Source organism: Condylura cristata, unplaced genomic scaffold (assembly GCF_000260355.1).
Source record: "Condylura cristata isolate star-nosed mole 26May11 unplaced genomic scaffold, ConCri1.0 scaffold00009, whole genome shotgun sequence".
Lineage (NCBI taxonomy): Eukaryota > Metazoa > Chordata > Mammalia > Eulipotyphla > Talpidae > Condylura > Condylura cristata.
Genome location: NW_004567110.1, coordinates 21,182,721 through 21,206,157, shown reverse-complemented (window position 1 = coordinate 21,206,157; position 23,437 = coordinate 21,182,721). Strand labels below are relative to the sequence as shown.

Sequence of the window (23,437 nt, the reverse complement as noted above, 5' to 3'; positions counted from 1 at the left end):
GAGAGGTCTGCCACGCCGTGTGGTCACCTCCGGGGCAGGCGGGAATCGAACTCATGCAGAAGTGGCTTTAGATTCTCAGTGCTGTGCTTTAACCCACTGCGCCACCAGGGAGGGCCTACAATACCCCAGTTTTAACAGAAGGGATACAAAAGGCAAAAACATTAAAAATTGATTTACCACAGTATATTTTATATAACCTGCCATTTCAAGATTAATAAACATTTCTGATATAATTACTTTAATCAAAAATACTGCAAATTAACTCTTAAAATATCCTAAAATTTTAGAATGTTTCTAATTTACAGATAAAACTTCATACTTACTGATTCACATTCTCTCAGCTTTTTCTGAGCCCCATCAAAGTCAAAGTTAACATATAAGCATTCAACAAACTCTGTAATTGGATCTTTGTATGTGTATGATTCCTGTAAAATTAAATTAAAGGTTAACTTGGATCTGATTCCACATTGTGTAGTAGGGTACTCCTAGAATATTCCACTCTATTTTCTCCCAACTTACCAATAATGTGTAGTAAATTACTTAAATCATCTTCTCAAAGCAATTGCTTGAAGCCTGATTTTAAATCATGTCTCAAGTTTATATAGCAACTTTCAGACAAAATACTCTAAATTCATTGCAAAAGCTTTCAAATTCCTTTATTGTTAAGTCAGTTTTAGTCAATAAACAATGATGAACTTTCCCTAACATAAGGGCATACTCTACTGAATGAAATCTTTGTATTTATGATTAGACCAAATATTTAAGTTCTTTTAAAAAGTTACTGCTGAGAAACTCACTAAAATATCAGTCAGTAGGTAGTAACTCTGAGAAATAGGCAGTATATAAAGGTTCCTACAATAGTTTTTTGTTTTGTTTTGTTTAAAACAAAAGCCAAAAGAACACCCGGTTTTTGTATAATTTGTGGCTACTGAGCACTGTATAAAGGTTATCCATTTGGAAAAAGGTAGGTAGTGATCTCCTAACAGTACAGACTTCATTTCATTCTTTACAAAAAAAGCAACACTAATACACATGCATGTTAGTTACGCACCTAGCAAGAAGCATTCACATCACTGCTAACATAAACATACTTCAGATTTAAAGATGAAAATGATCATTCAGGGAGCTTTTCTCCTCTGAATTTCATGTAAACTTTCCTTCTCTTTTAAAGCATGTTTTAATCTTAACAACTACCAGTTTTATTCTAGAAAAAGAGACCAAAGCCAAAATTTTGGTATGTTTTAAAAACCAATGAAGATTTCAGCTTTCACCTGTTGAATGACTTTGACAAGATCTTTTAGCACCTGCCGCCGTTTTCGAACATCTTTGTTTGTTATGACTGCTGTAGTCAAATAGCGGAGAATATGTGGACACATTGTCTGAATTGCATTCAGGTATCTAAGGAAAAAAAGTTTTTAAAAATATTAGTAGCCTACCCAATTATTTCTAGACCTGTAATCATGTGTGATTTAAAGAAAACACAATAGCACACTAGCCTTCAATGTTTAAGTAACATAAAGCTGCAAACACAGGGTCACCTCTTCAGGAAATATACTCCAATTTTAGGAATCAAAGTGATGCGAAAGCCAGCTGGTATTCCCCAATTTGGAATGAGATGGGAGATTCACTTGAGGTAAGAAATACTATTATTGTTGTTTGAGTAAAAGGATTCTGGAAGGCCCTATTCTTGCTGCCAGTCCATTCCAAGAATACTAAGCTATGACTTTTAGTAATTCACCTGTTAAAACAAATATATTAAAAAAAGCATGTGCAAATCACTTATCATAAAAGAAACTGTGAATTCAGAAAATGAAACTTAAAGAATTGAGGGGACAAAGAGCTGGAAATAACGGGGAAACTGGGAGCTTCTTTAATCAGTACTGGTTAAAAAGGAAGGAAGAAATGTCAGGCAAATGTCAACAGACCTTTGGCTAGTACTCAGCAAATCTTGCTATTTATTAACAAATGACCACCATAACAAATGTCCTTAGGTATTTATCCTACTCAAGTTCCTAAACAAAACAAAAAACCCTCCCTGTTTTTTATCCACTAAGTACTAAACCATCATGTTTAAGCTCCAGGCACCAAAACACAAGCTTAGAAATGCTTCTCAACATTTCTCTTAGCTTAGTATTTGAGACTCAACCTAAACCACACCACTGGCTGCTTCCTGCTTTCCACACTTCATAAAATTCATTCCACATGGACTGTTTTCCCAAACATACACCTCTGGAAACCTAAATTCGAGCCATCCTTCAATGTCTAGCACAGATACCTTATCTTAAAGTTTCCTGGATTACATTAATAAATCTTCATACTTTTAAGTATGTATAGATTCCTCATAAAATGTCTGAACTCCGAATTCTGGAGGACCCTAATATCTAAAATAAACCTGACACATAATTGTACATACTCACACTTTGCCTTGAATCCACTCTAAACAAGGCAGTTGCATAAAAACAATGACTCAAGAATAAAACAATTTCTTTCCAATAAGACTAAGACACCTAGCTGAAAGTTTCATCATCTGAAAAATTAGAACTTATTTCAGGCAGAAAACTTTTAGTTTCAATACTTGTTTAACAACAACTACTACCTCAATACTCTCGACAGACATGTTGATATATTAAGTACAAGAGTACAAATGTTTTCTTTAACATCAGTTCTAAAGTAGTTTTAGTTGCCATTTATGGAACTCACTGATAAATTTATCCAAAATTATACAGAAATAAGCTTTGTAAATATACTACATAAGTTAAAACATATTTCATTCTACTTACACTAACTTGGTGTCATATTAACGTGTATCACATATCTATTATTTTTATGAGAAGATGATTTTCATGGGAAATCACCTCGGCATATAGCAGCTGTGAGCAAAGTTTTTTTAGTGCCAAACAGTGAATATTTTAAGTTTTGTAGGCTAAGAGGCAAATTGCAAATGTAATGAATACATAAATGCACTTATATAAAAAGAAAAAATATTTCTACATATTTTGACAAAATTCAAAATATAACAGTTGATTACAGTATTGTATAACACAATAAGAAGAATGAAACTGATCAACCCTCCCTGGTGGCCCAACAGGTTAAAGCATAGCACTATGCAGCAATATGCAGCCACTGCAGCATGAGTTCTATTCCTGGCTAGGAAAGTGACCCATAGGGCGTGGCACAGCCACCCACTGCTCCCCTCAGCAGTGTATTTCACTCAATCTGCCTGTTCTGCTCCTTATTCTTTCTCTGGTGAATTCTCTCACCGTCCACACCTCTGGCTTGTACCCTAGTTCTTGTATGCATAAATAAATAAATCTTAAGAAAAAGAAGAATAAAATTCCTTTATAGGTGACAACTTTGCTTACTTAGGTTCCAAGGTAGAGATTTCTATCATTAAACTATCACACATGTGTATTTTAGTGACATGCAAAGTTAATTTTTATTATTTGATGGCAGTATTATTTAATCTTTGAAAACATTTTTCATGCACACATATATGTATGTATATATTCATATAGATGGGAATGGGGTGATTTATATTTCATGTGAATGGCATCTATATCCATTCATATAAATGGGAATGGGATGGTTAAGGGTGATTGTGAAGTTATCATAATTCAGTCTTATAGGATCACTTATTACACACACACATAGTTCAAACACAAGCAAAACCTATACATAACCATTATGCTCTTTTATTTTCTTACATATCATCTCTTTTCTTCTGTTCATAAATTTTAAAGGTCACATATCAATTCTCATTCTCATTGAACTGTTCTAACTTCTCCAGGTCTTGCAGGCAGCTGTTAGACCTACAATATGTTTTCTGGTACAATACAGTTACATTTAGTTCAATATGTAAAGTTATTTCTTGTATTATTTGTTTGAATTGTAAGCTATGTGCTAACTGAAGCTGTACTACCTATACTTTGAAATCTCCTTACTAATTACTTTTCTTTTAAATAAGAACCTCAGTGTTTATTATTGCATTCTAAAGTGAAATTTCTTGAGTGAATTAAAATAGACTACTTCATTTTTTTCATTCTATCATAACCATGTTCTAATTGTGAAATTTTATGAAAGCTTTACATAGTGTTTTCTAGTTGCAATTCTGAACACTTAGTAATCAAAGGATTTGGTAAATTATGTTGCCAAATTAAAAATAAAAAAACCCAGCATGTGCAAAAATTACAAGAATATAAGTGAAAATCCTGCCTGCAAATATCCCTACAATCTAGTTGGAGAGATAAGGCAATTAGAAAGGAATTAAACAATTTAATGTTACATATAGTGAATACAATATACAGAACTTCAGAAGGAAGTAGACTGAGCTGGAACTTGAAAAATGGGTAGGAAAGAAGAAAAAGACACTACAGAAAGGACAAACTAAAAAAAAGATAGGACAGGCCCTCCCTGGTGGCACAGCGGGTTAAAGCACTGCACTAAGAAGTTAAGCCACTTCCACATGAGTTCGATCCTTGCCTGCCCCGGAGGACATCCACATGGCAAGGCAGACCTCTCCTGACCCGCCCGCTGCTCCCCTCAGCAGTGTACTTCATTGATCTGCCTATTCTGCACTCCACTCTGTCCCTGGTAAATCCTCTCACCTTCTGCATCTCTGGCCTGTACCCCAGTTCTGTATGAATGAATAAATAAATCTTAAAAAAAAAAAAAAAGATAGGACATTTAGAACTTCAGGGGACAGATTTTCTAGATGTGGACCTTTAAAAGAAGACATTTTTACATACCTTTTAGAGGCCACCCTGAACTAATGCAGGTAATACATTAGTATGAAAATTTTAACAGAAACAATTAGAAAATACAGAAAAATAGGGGATAGAACTGGGGTGGGACGAGTGCACTGGACTGTGGTGATGGTACATGGGTGAATTAGTGGTGTGAAGCCCATGGGGATGACAATTGAGATGAAAAAATGAACAAAATGATGATGAAAAAAAAATACAAAAAAAAAAAAAAGGCAGAAGGATCAGTCAGGATAGCATGTACACTATCCAGTTGACTATTAATAGTAAAACAACGTTTTCTTAGAAATTTGTTTTTGTTTAAAAACACAAGAAATACTCTTTTGCTAGCTAAAATTTTGATTGTTCCTTTTATATCTGGAGAACACTACAGCATTGCATTATAAATGTATTCTTTTGCCTAACAGCATCTACATTTGGTACAAAGCCTCTTCTCTAAAAACCTACGGACCCTGATCTATCTTACACTTGATACCTTATCTTATATATTATGTTACATTTAAAAGTTCAAAATTTTCCAAATGTGTAAATTATCTACATTTTAGATTCAGAAAAACTATGACAGAAATGGTAATATATATGATGGAAGAGATTTAAACCTACACTGGCATCTAAACTTACATTTCAAAGACAAAAGTATAAATTATCTCCAAGTACTCCTATGTTAAAAGAAAAAAGGTTTGAAATTCACAATCTAAACAAACTAAACACTTAAGTTGTACTAATGTGCTATTATGGAAATTAAAATCAGAAAGAACCTATATTATTTTCTCATTAATTTCTGTTTACCAGGACAATTGGAAAAAAAAAATGCAGGCTGACAGGAGACACACAAATGCAATTACTTTCTTAAATTAACTAGTAAGTAGCTATTCTACCGAAAGAATATGCAATTCAAGAAAATGGCTGAAGACAATAATCTGTCAAACCCAAGTGAAATAACTCAACATCAAGCAAAGTATTATGGTAACCTGACTCTAGTAAACACAGTATTTCGGTGAATAGAAACTTTAATGGTACTGAACTTTCCACATTTTGCTAATAGGCAAACAGTTGAAAAGTAAAAAAATTGCATAAAAGGTACACAGGAGTTCTTATTTCTGTAATTACATAAGAATGTTTAATTATCTCAAGACTAAAGGTTTAGTAAAAAAAAAAAACTGAACATAGAAAATCCCTCCTATTGGAAAAAAAAATACCTATTTTACATAGTTAAAAAAAGCACATCCATAAACACTCTTATTTGATCTTCACAATTCTGTCAGACAGGAGGGGGGGCGATGTGGAATAAATATTTGCTAACTACATAGTTCCTACCAAGTGCTGGATGCTAACTATATAGACAAAAATAACTCTTCATATAGTTCTCATACCAAATGTGTTACTAATGACAAAAATAAAAATACTGGCCATACGAAATTAATTTTCTATTTTTATTCCAAATAAAAACTGATCATTCTGTTTCTTATATGGCTTCTTATGTATTAAGCCTGGATCAAAACAATTTGGCCAAATATTTCATATGCTTGATCTTCTTAGCACTTACAACTCTCATAAATTAACAATGACTTTTTGTTTTTCTATCAGTCTTTTAAAGGTTGTTCGGCTTTGCTCATCATAAAGCAAAACTTAGTATATTACTGCCAAATAAAGTTCCTGAGCTTCCTATGCCAAATGCCAGAACAAAGTCATACCACCTCTTTAAATATTTCTCTAGCTTTTTAAACTTAATTCAATATATGATATATATATAAAACTTTACCACAGCACTGAGAAAACAGTACAATGTACACATATATGTATATAATTTAAAAAAAAATGTATATATGCAATTTTAATAGTAAAGTCCTCAAATAAGATTTCTTTATAGACAAACACTAGTTCAGGAAAAATTATGCTGTCACATCATACACATTAGTGAATGTGACTGTGAAAGGCATACTTGACTGTTATGTCTACCAAAAAAAGTAACTTCAATCTCATATAAATCATAAAATTTTATTTCTTGTCATTTATATTTGTATTTAATGCTGTGATATAAACAAAGATCATATATAATGCTCTACTTAATGCCAGGTAGACTTATCTCTGATAATGCCTCTATAATCTATAAAACTTAGATAACAATTATAGAGTAAGATTTCAATTTTGAAGAGCAGATTTTAAGATACATGGATCAACTGGCAATTATCTTAAGAATAGAAACCAAAATATGGAACATATGAAAAGCCAAATTACTTGATAAAATTAGAGAAGTTAAGGCTTGAAGGAAAATGAAAAATTATCTTCAAATAACTGAAGTATTTTCATAAAACAATTCTGTTGTTCTCACCAATGCAATAAAAATAAAGGGCAGAAGATTCAGAGGCACTTAATCTCAAGTAGGAAAATAAATTAAAAAAAATTATTTCTAGTTAACAGAAATTCTAATTCATACAGCAGTAAATTTCTTACCATCCAATCCTGGATGATCAAGCAAAGGTGCTATTAAAGGAATTCTGGGGCTAACACAGAGACAGAGATAGAGACAGAGACAGACAGACATACACACACGCACACTCTCTCTCTCACCAAACAATGTGGCCTCATCTGTATTCTAATGCTTTAAGGTAGACATGATTATCATTAAAAATGCAAACTGATTTAGTTACTTTAGGATAAGGCCTGAGTTTCTGTATGAGGCCTATGCTATAGGAAGAGTCAACATATAAATAACACTTTATAAGAGAAAGGAAAATGGGTGACACAAATTCAAATGACATGTTACACCTTTTAAAAAAAAATTAGACAATTTCACATGATTAAAGTCAAAATTTTACACTGAAATAACTTACTGTGGCTGATAAAGGAAGAGATCAATGATGTTATCGCGCCCTTTGGGGTGGTTGAAGAAAACAAACAGAGACCAGTGAATGAGCCACGTTCGTTGCTGAAGAGACTGGAGTGGAGAACTCACAGACTAAAGCGTTAAATAAGATACACAGAGGAAATATTAATATTTGAGGAAGAAGCACAGTAACAAACTTAGCTTATTTAGACTTTTAGTTAAAAACCCCAACCTTCTAACATATACTTGGATTATGATGAGTGAAGTGCAGCCTCCTAGACCCTTATTGTCTGCATGATCCTCAAATTATTTTATGGTTCTCAAAGACATATATTTAATAATCGCCACCAGACCATTTTTACAGAGGCTGTAGATCACACACATTTCAGAAAACATTTTAAAAGCAAGGTCTGAAAACTATATTAAGTTATTTTATGGACACTAATTGTAGATGAAAACTGTCTACTACACAGGACTTGTCATTTTCATGAGTACAGATAAAAAAAAAGATACATTAGCAGTAATAGAAATGAATATGGAGTTTACTTCTCTAAATGAAAAAAGATGACTGGCAGTTTTCTTCAAGGAGAAACTGTGAAACTTACTCACTACACTAAGCCATTGTGATATTCATGTCACATGAACAAAAGTATACAATAATTACCTTACCTTGTAACACAAAATGAAGAATAGACATTAATTTGAGAAAATCACCCTGACAAAATGTAACTCACATTATTATCTATGGTCTCTTTCAATCGTGTAAGGTCTTCCATGGCTGCATCCCAATTCTGCATTAAGATTTCAGAGGCCAGTTTTCCCCAAAGTGAACTCAAAGCATTTTTGTCCATTGCTGAAACCTGGTTAAGTAATCGTAATTAATTATATTCTGGATACTGTGGAGGGAAATGAGATAATGTGCATTTTATACTTCCTATACATCCAACTAGCGTTCTGAAAGACCTATAGCTTTTTATGCAAAATGTCAGTTATTTAAGCCTTTACTGGTTAAACTAATTCCAATAGCTTTGCATTAACTTAATTTATGAAATGTATTCAAGTCTTTGATATAGTTTAATTCAGAAAACAAAAAGTTGGTAATTTAAAAGTAGGAGATAGCACCAGTGTTTTAGAATAATGCATTTCAGATAAGTTTTACATAGTCAAATTTTAGGTGGTCCCAGTAAAGTTAGAAGGAATGTGCTGCTTAAAATCACTGAGGTAAAGATGCAGAAAAATCAAGACACCTGAGTCTCATTTACAATCTAAGAGAAATGGCTTTCAGAACAAAAACATTTCTTAATTGTGACCCAAGCATAAAGACTAATGGAGAAAAAATAAAACAGGTCTACTGGTTAATGCAATAATTATGAAAGAAATATATACTGAATAAAAATTTTTTGCAGATCATCTTAAAAATCCTGTAAGATAAATATTTTTAACCATATATTACAGGGAGGAATTGATGCATGGAAAGTAATTTACCCCAAATTACTCTTCTAATTATGAAAGCTATAAAGCTTAGACTGCAGTTGTAACCAACAAAAGTAGAGTACTAAGGACAGCCATACTACTTAGTTCTGGAAGAAGTTCACAAACCCAACACCTATCAGGTCTGAGCAATAGGTAATAACAAAAACATATGATCTAAGTGATTATGGGAATGCTAATGAGAACAGAAATGATAACATAAGAGAACTGTAAAAGTTATCTGGACTAAAAGGATCTTGAACATACCTTAATTTAGACTCTGCTAAGCTGGATTTTTCCTTTGATGCAATTAATTAACTCAAATAAGTAACATCCAGCAACTCCAAGAACAAGCAATTAACAGAGGCTACATTTGTAAATCAAAATTTGAAACATAACTATGAAACAAGTGGTTCTTATTAATATTACAAAATATGCCCGCAAAAATTTATGCATGAATATCCATGACAATATTAGTTGTGATAGGCAAAAACTACAAGTAATCCAAATTTCCATTAACAGATGAATAAACAAACTATTGTATGCTGTTAGAATGGAATACTACTGAGCCATAAAGACCCCAACTTTGGATCACTACAGAAACATGAAAGAATCTCAAAAACTTACTGGCCAAATTAAGCAAGGTCAAGCTTACATTATGTTTTGGTATGAAATTGTAGAAGAAACAAAAGCTAATCCATAGGGAAAGAAAGCAAATTAATGGATAGATGAGGGTGGGAAATAATTGCAAAGGGGCCTAAGAAATATCTTTATCTTGGTTTGGATGTAGTTGCCCAGGTATACTAGTATGTAAGAATTTACTGATACATAAAAACTGATTTATAAAAATTCAATAAATTGTTCAAATTTACAGAGGATAAAATGTTTGATTTTTATAAATTGAGTGGAAAACAAAAAAAATAACATCAAACTGTGAATGCCATGGGTCCTACAATCCTTAAAATCACTTTTATTTCAAAGAGTTGCTGAATGATGACAAGCATAACATTTTTAATTCGGGTTAAAGTACACAAGGGTAAATTATAACATAGATAAAATAGTATTAATAACTTTTAAAAGAAGTTTGCTAAAAAACCTCTACCAAGTCTGTTCCACTGTTTTATTTCAAATTAAGAGTTTTCTTAGAGCAAGAATCAAAATTATTCCACAACCAAATAGGGTATATCTAAACACCCCTCAAGTCAAAAAGTCTTTATAAAATAAGGGTAGATTCTAGGGTCATACAGCTTAATTTATACAACACTGACCTACAATATGTCACCTGGAGAGTCAAATTCTAATCTCAGATCATAGTTACAATGGTTCTTTCATAGCTTATGTTTCCCTAACCATAGATTTAGAATAAAAACCAACCACCAGAAAAGAATTTAGAAATGAAAAGGTTACTGCAAAAAATACTAAACAAAATATTAGTATTATTCATCACAAATCCCAAACAGATTTTTTTCCTTTGCTATTATTAACAAGATTTCAAATACAAAGATCTTAGAATAGTGCCTATATAGATCAAGAGAAGTACAATAGTCTACTCTTTATTATTAGCTTTGTCAGTAGTCTTTATCAATTAAGTCAACAGGAAGTAGTTAGCTTCTACCTATCTCAAATATTTTGTAGCGCAAGATGTGACAAAATTTTTTAAATGAACTACATAGTATTTCTAAGTCCCATTTAATTACTGTATTTTGACTGCTTTTATTATAATATAAATATTAATTTTGTGTTCAAATCAGAACATCCAATCACTCAACCAAGCGTCAAGTTCTAGCACAAGAATTGTTTAGCAACACAAAAGCTTAAAACTATCCCAAATTTTCTTGAGAGGGAACTAACTTTTATCTTTATCCTTAAAAAAGTAAACACAAAACTCAAAATTTTAAATATATACCAATTAGTTGAAGAAGTTGTTGGGATAATTGTAAAACCACACTGCACAAACATAATGATACTATTATAGCCAATATGTGTTATTTGTGTTAGGATAAAAGCTTTTTGTAGCAGTGCAGCAAGTTTTTTAATTCCCAAAAGGTTCATGCGTACTACTCTGGCTCAAGTCCATGTCACTACAGTTGGCTCTTCATACCAACCTGCTTTCAAGGGTGGATATGCTAGAAGAGTTTCAATATCTGGATTTCCAGCAGTTACCTTAAGTTTCCATGTCTTAGCAAAATGGCACATTCACTCACTGACCAGCAACAATAAATTTACTGTGCTAGAACTCTAACATGACACTAAATCTTCATTCTCAAAATTCACTCCCAGCATTACCAAATGATATGAATAACCAAGTCTTTTCATTTACCTGTAATCATATCAGGCTTCTGGTTTTACAATCCTGGTTTAAGCTGTTTACATTTCCAAAGTAATCAACTTCTGTCCTCCTAAATCCTTCATAATATTCAAAGTAAAACTGATGGAATTTTGATAAGGCACTACAAGTTTAGCATCACTGATTACCTACAATGCACTTGAAAGCTAACCACAGTTAATCTGTAAATTAAGAATTCATTTACAAATTGGAACAAGAGGAAAAAAAAAACTTTCAAATCAAGCCTGGAAAATTTTCTTACTCTGAAGGGTGGTAATCCAAAAAAAAAAAAAAAATCTGAATTAATAACAATTCTTAACTCCCCCCCAAAAGAAAAATTTCCAGAAAACAACCAAGAACAGCAGTTAATCTATTCTGATGTCATATGGAAGTAGAAAACAACAAAAAAAAAAAAACAAAAAAACCTCACACACACCAGAAAATAGAGACAAATGAAGCAGACTCTTCCAAGGTTGGAAGACAAAAAGTTACTGTCTTAAGAGGTTATTTCCCAACTTCTAGGATTAACTAGAGAAATCAGAAACTTTAGATACTAACCCCAAATAAGTAACAGATTATAATTTTTCAGAGAGGCATGTTAAAAACCAAGGCATTTTGAAAACTCTACAATGCACTTATTAATACAATGATCTAAACAGATAGGTGAGAAAGAAATCTATCAATTTAATGTATTTGTGATTTTTGTTTTAAGCTTCATACAATGCTCTTCCTTCTCTAATAAAAGCATTGAATCTACAAACTACAAACTTGTCAAGTAGGCAAATGAAGACAACAGGTATTTATTTCATGGTGAAGAATTTGCTCTAATTACCACTTAAACTCATCTACCCCATACTTCAAATAAACAAGGCCAACTTTGGTGGTGCAAGGGTTAAGTCTCAGCAGTATGAAGCTATGGGCAGCTACTGCAGCACAAGTTCAATCCCCTACCAGGGAGCTAACCCATAAGGCTTATTAGCAGGCTTCTGTATCTCCTGCTGTCCCCCTCAGCAGTAAGTCAATATCTCTGTTCTGCTCCCCTTTGCCTCTGGTGAATCCTCTCACTTCCTCCCCCCACTCCCACCCCTGACCTACACCCCAGCTCTTGTATGCATAAATTAATAAAACAATTCTTAAAACAAACAGAACCCACTGAGTTTATAGTCTAATAACTGAGAACAAAAGTAAATGGAAAAAACACTGTTAAGGCATGAAGTCTTTTCAAATATACTAGAATTCCTCAGTTTCTTAGGAATTTAAATGAATATATAAGCATAAAAACTGAGTTAAAGGTAAGAATAATAGATTTATTCAATAAATGCTAACTACTCACAACATGTTACTCTGTTCATTAATGACAAGAATTCTGTTAAAGCTAATATCATATGGTTATATATTATAACTTTGGGGGATTCCAAAAAAAAAGTTAGATCTCATTCCAAATTTTGATTTGCTGATACAAGGTTGCCTATTTCTACTTGGTTTCAGTAGGCAAAGTTCATTTTTTTCTCCCTTTGTCAATGGCTGTTAAAAACTTAATATACAGACCCAAATCTATAGGTATATTTTGAAGAACCAGAGAATTCTATAAAAAGGACAAGAAAAAGGGCCCTTCCTATTGGTGCAGTGGGTTAAAGCACAGCACTAAGAAGCTAAAACCATTTCAGCATGAGTTGATCCCCTCTCTGGAGGTGATCCACATGACCTCCACCACCACCTCTCCATACCCGCCCACCGTTCCCCTTAGCAATGTACTTCATCAGTAGGCCTGCTTCTCCTTCCCACTCTGTCTCTAGTGAGTCCTCTCACAGCCCCCCTGTACCTCTGGCCTGTACCCCAGTTCTATAAGCATAAATAAATAAATCTTAAAAAAAAGACAACAAAGAAAAAAATCACTTACCAATACTCTAAAGAAGTAAAGATATTCTGCTGCTCCAGAGTAATTTCCACACTCATACTGGAATTTGGCATATCTGTAGAGTGTATCTAAATATTCCTGCCTAAACTAGAAAGATAAACAAACCTTGAATTCTAAGTTTTTATGTTGACAGTTTTAAAATGTAATCCATTTACCCTATAAATGCCCTCTGAGGTCAATCATTTCAAAATTTCTGAAAGTTGCTACCAAAAGAAATACCAAAATCAGAAGAAGGCCCATGACCCTTAAAATACTTATTAGGAATTGATGAATTTAATAACATTCATTGCTCTGGTCTCAAGACATATACTGGAATGATTTGTGGCCATGTAAGTTTAAATAGCAGAGGAAAGTCTGATGTGTGAATCCCTTAGATGGTAATGGAGCTTAGATAACTATTGAGCTTAAATAACTATCAAGCTTATGCATCCCTGTAAAGTGTTGTGATTCTATACAAAGGTACACAGTAAAATAATACTCCTTGGGAAAACCACTGTGAAATCACACCAAAATGAAAGTAGATTCAAATTGCCTATGTGGAAACCAGGAAAAGTAAATGCACAGTGGTCAGTATGCCTTTTATTTATAGTAATTGTTACATAAGAATTAAACTTCAGTCAACTAACGAATTATAGGCAAAGCCTCACATTCTCACAATAAAAAGGAAACTGGATGGCAACTAGTAGCTTCCTTTACTTGGGAATTTATGAAGGACTTGATAATGTCAAGGTCTACTACAGTTGACAAGGCCATCACTATTCAAAACATTTCTAATTCAATTTAGTTCTCTTAATTTACTTGTAAAATGCTAACTGTATAGTATCATTATGAGGAAAAAATTCAAAAGCCTTGAAAAATCTAAAGCTGTATCTAAAGATAAGGATAAAGTTTTCTATCATACTAGTTTTTAAAAATTTTCAAAAAAAAAACCCACACAAACCAGTATTATATTTATTAAGTTAATCTGTAAATTATACTCTTGTCAAGCCACAAACCTGTCTATATACAACACTATTCTTTAATTAGCTTTATTACAACAGGGCAACTAAAAAAAAAAAAAGTTAAACACCACTTACACCATGTTTATCTGCCAGGTAATCAAACAGCATCCGACCATCCCTTAATAATAAAAATTAGAAATTGTGTTTTTTAGAGTCCACATATTCAATGTCTAACCTTTACACCTAAATTAAAAACATTTTATATACTGTAATACTTAAATACTAGAAATAAGACTACTAGACTTTAACAACAAAGTAGAACTACAAACTTTAATTTCATTTTCTGATTTCCTTAGCTTTACTGAATGAAAATCAAGTGTTCTTTCTCATCACATCATCCAATTTAAAGGACATTCTACTTTTATAGCCATATCAATAATATACGTATGTGGCAACCTAATAGTATTTGCTCTTGAAGTTACATTTCCAACAGATAACATATTCCTATGAATAAACAGAGATTGAAATAAATGTACTATATAAAACTACAGGAATTAATGTCATATATAAGTTATGTTCCCCCTCTCCAACAGTATGTTTTACAAGGACAAAAATTTGGCAATTTTACAAGAATAATAAATCACAGCTAATTTTAATGCCACACACCCTAATTATTCACACCAAAGTGTCAAATAACCCAACTTAACTCTTAAAAATAGCTTTACAAAACTTGAGATATAGGAATGCTGGTAAAAGACAGACTGATGACAAAGACTTTAAGGAACAATTAATAAATGTGCACAAGTGCCAACTGCCCACCAGCTGGACATTTTCAAAAATGAAAACCTTTCCTGATGTGTCTCATAAAAAGAATTCTGTAGTATGTCCGCTACATGTATAATTTTACTTAACAACTTAATGAGAAGGGGATATGTTATCATATAAATTAACATCTATTATAATACTGAATGTGAAATGCATAAAATTGCAATATTAAAAAAAGATTTAAAAAACCCTTAATAATTTCTGCAATTCATAGCAATTTTGTTATACTTCTTGAACACCTCAGGTAAATAATCTCTGCCCGAGAGCTGATTCGATATTTCTGGGAGAGTAAGAGATGTAGAATACTATTAGTTCAATGGAAGAGAGACTGCTTTCAAAATAAGTAGTTTTTCTGTGCCACAAGTTTTAAACATATAATTCCATCCAAGCATTTAACTCTAATTGAGTGGAATCCTTTTAATAATCAGCAAACAAATCTACATTCATCTTATTTATACTCTCAGTTCTCTATACAGTTGGGCATAAAGCATAGCATACAATACAATAACAGTGCTACAGGAATGTAGTCCATAGGATCAATTTTAAGGGAAATGAGTTACTAGGTCCTCAAGTGCACTGTTTCATTCAACATTAGTCCAAATTTTCTTTTTCTTCATCAAGTTATAACAAAAATGACTTCAAAGAAAACCGTATTATTTAAGGCAAGTATCTTATGACACTTTCTCAAATCACAAATGAAAACTTAGAATCAATGTCTCTAAAAATTTGATTTGATCACATACCAAGGGACTAAAGATGGCAAAATTGCCAGCAATTTTTTGAGTAAATATACTGGTAGCTAAGATTTACTACAATGGCAATATTTAATTTTAGAAGATTTTAAAACATTTCTGATAACCCAAAGGACTTTAGTGATATTATACTAAATCCAAGTAAGGTAACATGGTTTTTTGGGAAACCAGACAGTAGGCCTATTTCAAGCTAAGGGGAAGTTAGGAATAAAAAAACCTTATCAGTTCTACACTACTTTCCTTGGTCTGGGCATCAAGCGTGGAAGGATATGAGAGAATGTAAGAAAGTGATAAGGAAGCTCAGGTTTCCCTTTCAGTGGGGAGCCTATGTTCTTGTGTACTGCTCTGGCACAGGGTTTTTCAACCTCAGCACTGCTAACTTCTCAGTGAGATACAAAATTCTTTGCTGGGCTAGGGGACACTATCAGGTGCACTGTAAGATGTTTAGGAAACATCATTGGCTTCTTCTGGGTAGAAGTCAGCAGCATTCACTCCAGTTTTGACAATCCAAGACATTTCCAAATAGTGCCCCCCCCCCCAAAAAAAAGAAAGAACAGAGGAGAGAAACACTACAGCACAGCTGGGTAACTTGGAAACTTGGAAAGACGTTAAAAATCAGCACTAACACTTATTTATTAAGGATTTCCTGGTTCCTACATAATAAGGACAAATGAAAACAGATAAAACAGTCACTAAAACTTTTACAAGGGGACACTAAAATGAATTGACATTTATATTAATCCAGAAAAAAAGAATTTTTAAAATCCAAAAAGAAAGGTACCTGGTTGACTGCATTTGCCTTGTAGTTTCTGGATCTTCAAACATCTTCACAATTGGTTCTGTTTCTGCTTGAAGTCGTTTCAGTTGTGAAACAACTGTAGCTCTTTTTCCTATCAAAGCTAATTTAAAAAGCAAGGAGTACTATATTAAATTATACCATTCAACAAGAGGATGTCTCTGGAAAACTTTCAATTTATTTAAAGTGTGTATATATATATATAATTTATGAGCTTCCAAGATATTCACATGACTGCAACACTACTTAGTAGCTTACCCCAAAATCCAACTTCATCCTTCTAGCACTAGAAAGGTGAAACTGTTCTAGCAAAAAAAGGTAAACCTGCTCTTCCTTCTGGCACAAAAAAAGGTGAACCTGTTCTTACTCTTCCATCTCTGTCTTATTCCTCCAATTCTTACTTGTAAGGGAAATTGGGGGATATACAGATACAACTGGGAGGGCCATCAATAGTAACAGAAAACGTCCATATCGCATGTTATGCTAGAAAACTTCCTTCTAGCATGTTATAAAGTTTCTATAAGAGTTTAATTTTCCATCACAAACAGGGAACTGTGATCAAATTTTGAAAAACGACAATTTAAATATAGTAAACTGCATTTCTCTACTGAATCATCTTAAACAAACAAACAAAAAAACAAATTGCACAGAAAGGTAGTTTTTCCAAAATTACTGAATGACTTAAAAAATCAACTATTACCCAAAAAAAACCCAAGAAACACTTTACAACAGAAGTTCCCCAATTTCAGTGCTGAGGGACCTCAGTTTCTATTAAGTAGATCTGGGTCTGGGCAAAGAACCAGATTTCTAACAAGTTCTTCCAGAGGACACTACTGGTCCTAAGGACCATACTTTGGAGAGCCATGGTTACATCCAGATGCTTCCAGATGGAAAAGAAGTCTCTCAAGCATACAAGCTGCTAGCTGAAAAAATTTGCAGACCGAAAGTGACCCTCAACATTCTCAGATAACTGTAAGGAAATAATCTGATTCATAAGCACAATTTTTATGATACACCCTATAAACTAAGTTATGACCATGTTTTAAACTGGTTTATCATCCTCTAATGAGAAAATATTACATTTTAGAAAACCTGAAGCTTTTATTTTATCTTTAAAATAAACCACCTTTATTACCAAATAATCATTACAACTTCTGACTAAAGCTCTTTCATAAATCACAAAATTTCAATATATACATTCTCAGTTCGTAACACAATTCAGTCCTAATGACAAAACTTACCGTGAGGAATATCATCAGAATAAAGGTTTTTGTATACATCCATAGCAAAGTCTACCATGTTGGTATCACTAAGAAGATCCAACTTCCCTTGTAATAATTCTTTTTCATTATATATCTGGAAAAGAAAATTATATTCTATTTAATATATTAAAGTTTTCCCAAGCAAACTAATACTCAGATTAATACTATTTATAAATATTATAAACTATTAATTTACCCTCTTGTAAAGTTGATCAATTTACCTACAGAAACATAATGTTGCATACCTATTAATTAAAAAAAAAAAGGCAGGTTCACAATGAAAGCCATTCTCACCTATTTGATTTATATCACCTTATGCTTTATGTATCCCAAAGCAATCTTTTATCCTTTCTCAAGCATGACTATACATAAAACAACCACACCCATTGGTAAACATGCATAGTTGTCTCCTCCAGATCCAGATAATTAAGAATCCTCTCTTTAACTTTTAACTTCTTAATATTTCTCACATATACATGGTTACTTCTTGTCCTTACCACCCCTCCAATGTTTCTTCACTAAATACTAAGAATCCTTTATTATGCTGCCTATCCACACACTCTGAAACAAAGCAATCAGCCATTCTGTAAGTCAAAGAATAAAAAAAAGTTTAACCTTTAGTACTCTAAATAGAGACATAAGCAAACACACAAGAACATTAAGTACACCAAGAAATGTTCTTAAAATTAAAAAAAAAAATTTGTACTAAATATAATTTTGCCAAGGAAAGAAAAAAATATGTGAAGATCACACATTTCATTGACCATGAAAAGAAATGATGAAGGTGGTCAAATTCAAATTGAACCTTCCCCAAGTCGAACAATTCCCATAAAGAATGACAACAAAAAATAGTAAAAATATCCAATTAATAGCTCAAAGATAGCACTTCAGTGAATATAGACTAATGGAATACCAGTGTTAGGTAAGGTACAGTTATTTTTTTTTAACTCCAAAGCACAACAGACTTTTTGATCCAACAATTGTGTTCCTAGGAACCCAAGAAAAATGGATGCATATATTCAAAGGAGATTTCTAAGAATGCTCAGCCAACACTATAGTAACAGCCAAGTCTATCAAGGTTAGAATGAAAGCTGTAGTATACTCAACAAAAACAACAGATTAAACATTGAGCATGGAAAATCGACTTACTGCCATTCTCACAACTTGGATGATATTCATAATATTGAATAAAGTCAGCCATACAAAGCAGTACATGGTAGGTATGCTTAATGCCATTTATATAAACTCAAAACCAGACAAAACTAATCTACCATAGACCAGTGCTTATCTTTGTGAAGGGAGTTAAAAATAGAAGGGATCGGGCCCTCCCTGGTGGCGCAGCGGGTTAAAGCACTGCACTAAGAAGCTTAAGCCACTTCCACATGAGTTCGATCCCCGCCTGCCCCGGAGATCCACATGGCGTGGCAGACCTCTCCTGACCCGCCCGCTGCTCCCCTCAGCAGTGTACTTCGTAGATCTGCCTGTTCTGCTCCCCACTCTGTCTCTGGTGAATCCTCTCACCCTCCACATCTCTGGCCTGTACCCCAGTTCTGTATGAATAAATAAATCTTTAAAAAAAAAATAGGAGGGATCAGAAGGATGGTTTTTAAAGTATCTGTAATATATTCCTATTTGATATGAATGGTGGTCATACAATTCCAACTTTATACATTCCTATGCTACTTTAATAACCTTCAGTAATGCCAATTCTATTATTATATGTTCTGAGATAGAAAGGATAGAAAAAAGGAAGTTCCTGCTTTCATGGAGCTTATATTCATCAACATACCATCAACACACCAGTATATAGCATTATGTGTGTGTGTGTGTGCATAAGTAATGATGGTCATTCTCAGTGAGAATTATATGTATTATCGATATATAATAATAAACCCCCCATTTTAGTTGGAACCTTCCATACTTTGTAGTTTTCTTTGGTCAGTTTTCTCAGTGACCATTTCCAACCTTTATTTATCACTTCTCAAAAGCTCAATTAGTTTCCTCACACCTCTCATACAGGATGGCCGAGTCTCTTAGCACAAAATATTTACTAGTACTCAGTCCCAGAGGGTTAATAAGCACTATATATTCTTTATCTAATTTGATTTTTGTTTAACTCCCTACGGTTGATGGAAGATCCACATTCTAGCATGAGAAAGAAAGCTGCTCTCAAGTGCAGAGGTATTAAGTGACAGAACCAGGAGCCTAATCCAACACCCAGGACTTTAAACACTATATGGCCTTCCATGTCACATGAGAATAAAGAATATAAATAAATATAAATACGTACTGCTTTACTCATTTATTAAATAACTATTAAAAATCTTGATGCCAATTCTATTATTATCTGTTCTGAAAATATAGGGTAGAAAAAACAAACTCCTGCTTTCATGGAGCTTATATTCATCAACATACCATCAACATACCAAATTGATTTCCCTTAGTGAACATGTCTCACATTCACTCACTCTAACCTTACAAGACCAAAGTCTCCGAGCTATCAAGCTTTTGCCAGCCACTGTGGCCTGATTTCCATCCACGCCAGGGAGCTGACCCACATGGTGCAGTAGACCTCTCCCATCTCCCGCCCACTGCTCCCCTCAGCAGCGGCATTCTGTAGATTGGCCTGTTCTGCTCCCAGCTGTCTCTGGTGAACCCCCAACTCCCTTTTTCTGCCTCGCCCCCTCCTCTGACCTGCACCCCAGTTCTTGGGTGCAAGGATGAGTGGAAATAAATATTTAAAAACAAAATAATTACAGACCTCATCTCCTCTAAAGGACAGGGAGTTTTTTAGTGATAATCTGTCTGGATTTTAACTTGCTTTCTCACAATTCCATGGAAATTCTTACACTTAGTGATTGCTAGATAAACGTGTTAAGCCAACTGTCTACCTTTTGGCATATCAGTTATCTTACCAACATTCAATCAAGAAGACAGTTACTGGGCACAGTATTTTCCAGAGTCTCAGGTGATGTTCATATCTTTGTTCCTCACCTATGAATAATCAATTTCCCTTTCATGTATCTGCGTTGAAAAAAACGTAAAAAAAAAAACAAAAAAGCAAAAAAAAGTGCAGAAACATGCCTGGCAAATTTAGAAGCAGTTCTACAAGATGCTGATAAAGGATTTAAAAACACGATATTTTTCTATTCATTGATCTTTAGTGAATTATCATCCCTTGTCTAGAAAAGGGAACAAGTCTGACTAGACTGTTTTATTCAAGGTCTCAGATACAGGTGTAAGCGCATCTTACATCAAGACAAACATGGCAAAAACACCATTTTCAAGATGAAGATTGATATGGCAAGCTACTCTTGAACATGTATTTTAAATGAACTTAGCTGTTTCCAGACATAAAACAACATTAAAGGTGTCAGCATGTGCTTAGAGTATGTCCTTACTAATTAGAGGTCTAATCACAATTACCAGGGAAATATTAAAAGTTAACCGAACAATTTAGTAGGACTTTTTTTTTCCTTTTTGGTGTTGAAACACACAAAATCCACTACCAGCAACAGAATGCGATCATTTTTTTTACCAATATTCTAATTTCTTCGTCACAATATCAATTTATTGGAATTATTAAAGCGCACCAATTTCCAATAAACCCATAGTTTCAAAACCATTCAGAAGTCAGACAAGTTTTGAAATGCGGTACCAAAAGCACATCTTGAAGATAAACTGAGTAACTTAACTACGTCGGCCACCAATTTAACTAAAAGACTGTATGCAGCTATACAAAAAAAAAAATTTTAGCTTAAAAATTATCTTGGATCCTCGACCCCACCGACAAAATACGCTAAGCTCCTGGGAAGTAGCTACTTGACCAAAGACTAGGACAACTCAATGCAAAGGAATCACATCTTTGTGGAAATTAAAGTGCTGGATATTTCGTTTAAGTGTTAAGAAAATCATTCCCAACAATCGGCAAACAGTATTAGAAAGCTAAGCTACCCCTTTCCAGTTTTCCACACACAAAATTACAACCTCGCAACACTGGCTTGATTTAAGAAGTCGGCCTGAAGTAAAAGCTCAAGAGTGTTCCATACGGCAAAGCCGAGTGGCCGTCATGTTAGGAGAGGTAAAAAGCGAAAAGGCCTTAGGCACTGCACGTCAAGAAGTAGGGACCTCTCTCAATTTCATACTGACAGCTCAGCTCAGCTCAGCTCAGCGCGCTCCAGCGACGCCGAGAAGCCGGTCCTTCCCGACCGTCCAGGATCAAACTCGGCGGCCGCCCCACACGTGTGTCGGGCCCACCGGCTACCGCCGCAGCCTTTCAGTCTTGCTTCGAATCTTACGCGCCGCTACACCCTCCTAGCACTCAAAGACCCCCTCACCTCCTTTACGGAGAGAAACTCAAGCAACGGAAAGACCAGATGCCGATCCAAAAAGTGCGCGATACGAGTAGTCAAGTCGTACTCCGCCATCTTGCCAAGGAAAAGGACAGTCTGATCTAAAACTTTATTGATAGCGCTGACAAACAAACGGACAAGCCATGTACTGCGCATGTGCAGTGGCTAACCTAACCCAAGGGAAAGGGGCGGGGGTTCAGCCTGGAGGCCTCAGAGACCAATTGCGCATGCGTGCGGCTTACTTTTTGCTCTAGGCTGCTCTGGGCTGGGTGGAGCGCCCGCACAATTTCCTTTGCTAGTTTGTAATCCTTTCCGTTTATAAATACTGAAAACTATGACTTCGTGCTGAGGCAATGTCAATGGCGTTGAATGGGGCAGAAGGGAAGGTAATTAGGCCCCTGCTTTCCAGGTAGTTACACATGAGGAGGATTCTCTGTAGTTTTATTGGCATGTACTAATCATTTTGCAAGCGTTTGTTAAATTAAGGTGGGACGGGTTTCTAGTCAGAAAACAAATTAAATAATTTCAAATTACAGTAAAAGCCATGATTTTCAGGGGGTGGTTTTGTTGGGCCTATTTATTTAGGTTAGCGAAAACTCATGGGTGTTGGGTTTGTTAGAGAAAACTCAGTAACAATTTCGTTGAGAATGATGTAGTTTTTGGAGATGAATTCTTTAACTCTATTGAGTATGCTAGTAAGGAAGTGACCAGAATTAGAGCCTGGATAAAAACATACCTAGTGAAAGGCACTGCGCAGCCAAAGATTGAGAAACGGGAAAAATTGCTGTATTAAAAAAATGAATATCATATGTGAGTGCACAATGGGGTTAAAAGTGCTGAGAAAGGCACTTTTAACCCCATTGACTAAGGTAAGCAATGTGGATTTTATTCTAAGTGCTCAGAAGTTTCCTTTTGTAGTTCCTTCTCACCTTTTAGGCCCCTTAAATTTAGTGCCCCCAGATCACGGATATCTTCCCTATCTAAAGTAATATTCTAAGTGTTAGATATTAGAAAATCATCAAAAGACCCAGCTGCCAAGAGAACAATGGAATCACAAGGTCTCAGCCAGAAAGGTTTATCAGATCCAAGTCTAAGGTGAGGCGCTGTAGCGCAAGGGAGGGTCTGGCAGAAGTCGGGCCCTAGGCAGGAGTTAGAGGGCTGAGGTGGGACATCTGCCAAGTGCATGGGGAGCTAGGTGTAAAAATTTT

General features: G+C 34.3%; 1 protein-coding gene across 1 annotated transcript in view; it reads right to left on the bottom strand.

The window, feature by feature from the left end:
• Positions 1–22,394, bottom strand: part of EIF3E (eukaryotic translation initiation factor 3, subunit E) — a 34,480-nt gene extending 12,086 nt beyond the window's left edge. Inside the window, exons 1-9 of the mRNA XM_004679652.2 lie at positions 22,215–22,394; positions 17,857–17,971; positions 16,601–16,718; positions 14,378–14,420; positions 13,284–13,388; positions 8,322–8,447; positions 7,595–7,719; positions 1,272–1,398; positions 324–425 (exon numbers count right to left, since the gene is read on the bottom strand). Of these exons, the coding sequence (XP_004679709.1) occupies positions 324–425; positions 1,272–1,398; positions 7,595–7,719; positions 8,322–8,447; positions 13,284–13,388; positions 14,378–14,420; positions 16,601–16,718; positions 17,857–17,971; positions 22,215–22,385 (1,032 nt within the window). The 5' untranslated portion in view covers positions 22,386–22,394. The remainder of the gene's footprint in view (positions 1–323; positions 426–1,271; positions 1,399–7,594; positions 7,720–8,321; positions 8,448–13,283; positions 13,389–14,377; positions 14,421–16,600; positions 16,719–17,856; positions 17,972–22,214) is intronic.
• Between the last annotated feature and the right edge of the window lie 1,043 nt (positions 22,395–23,437).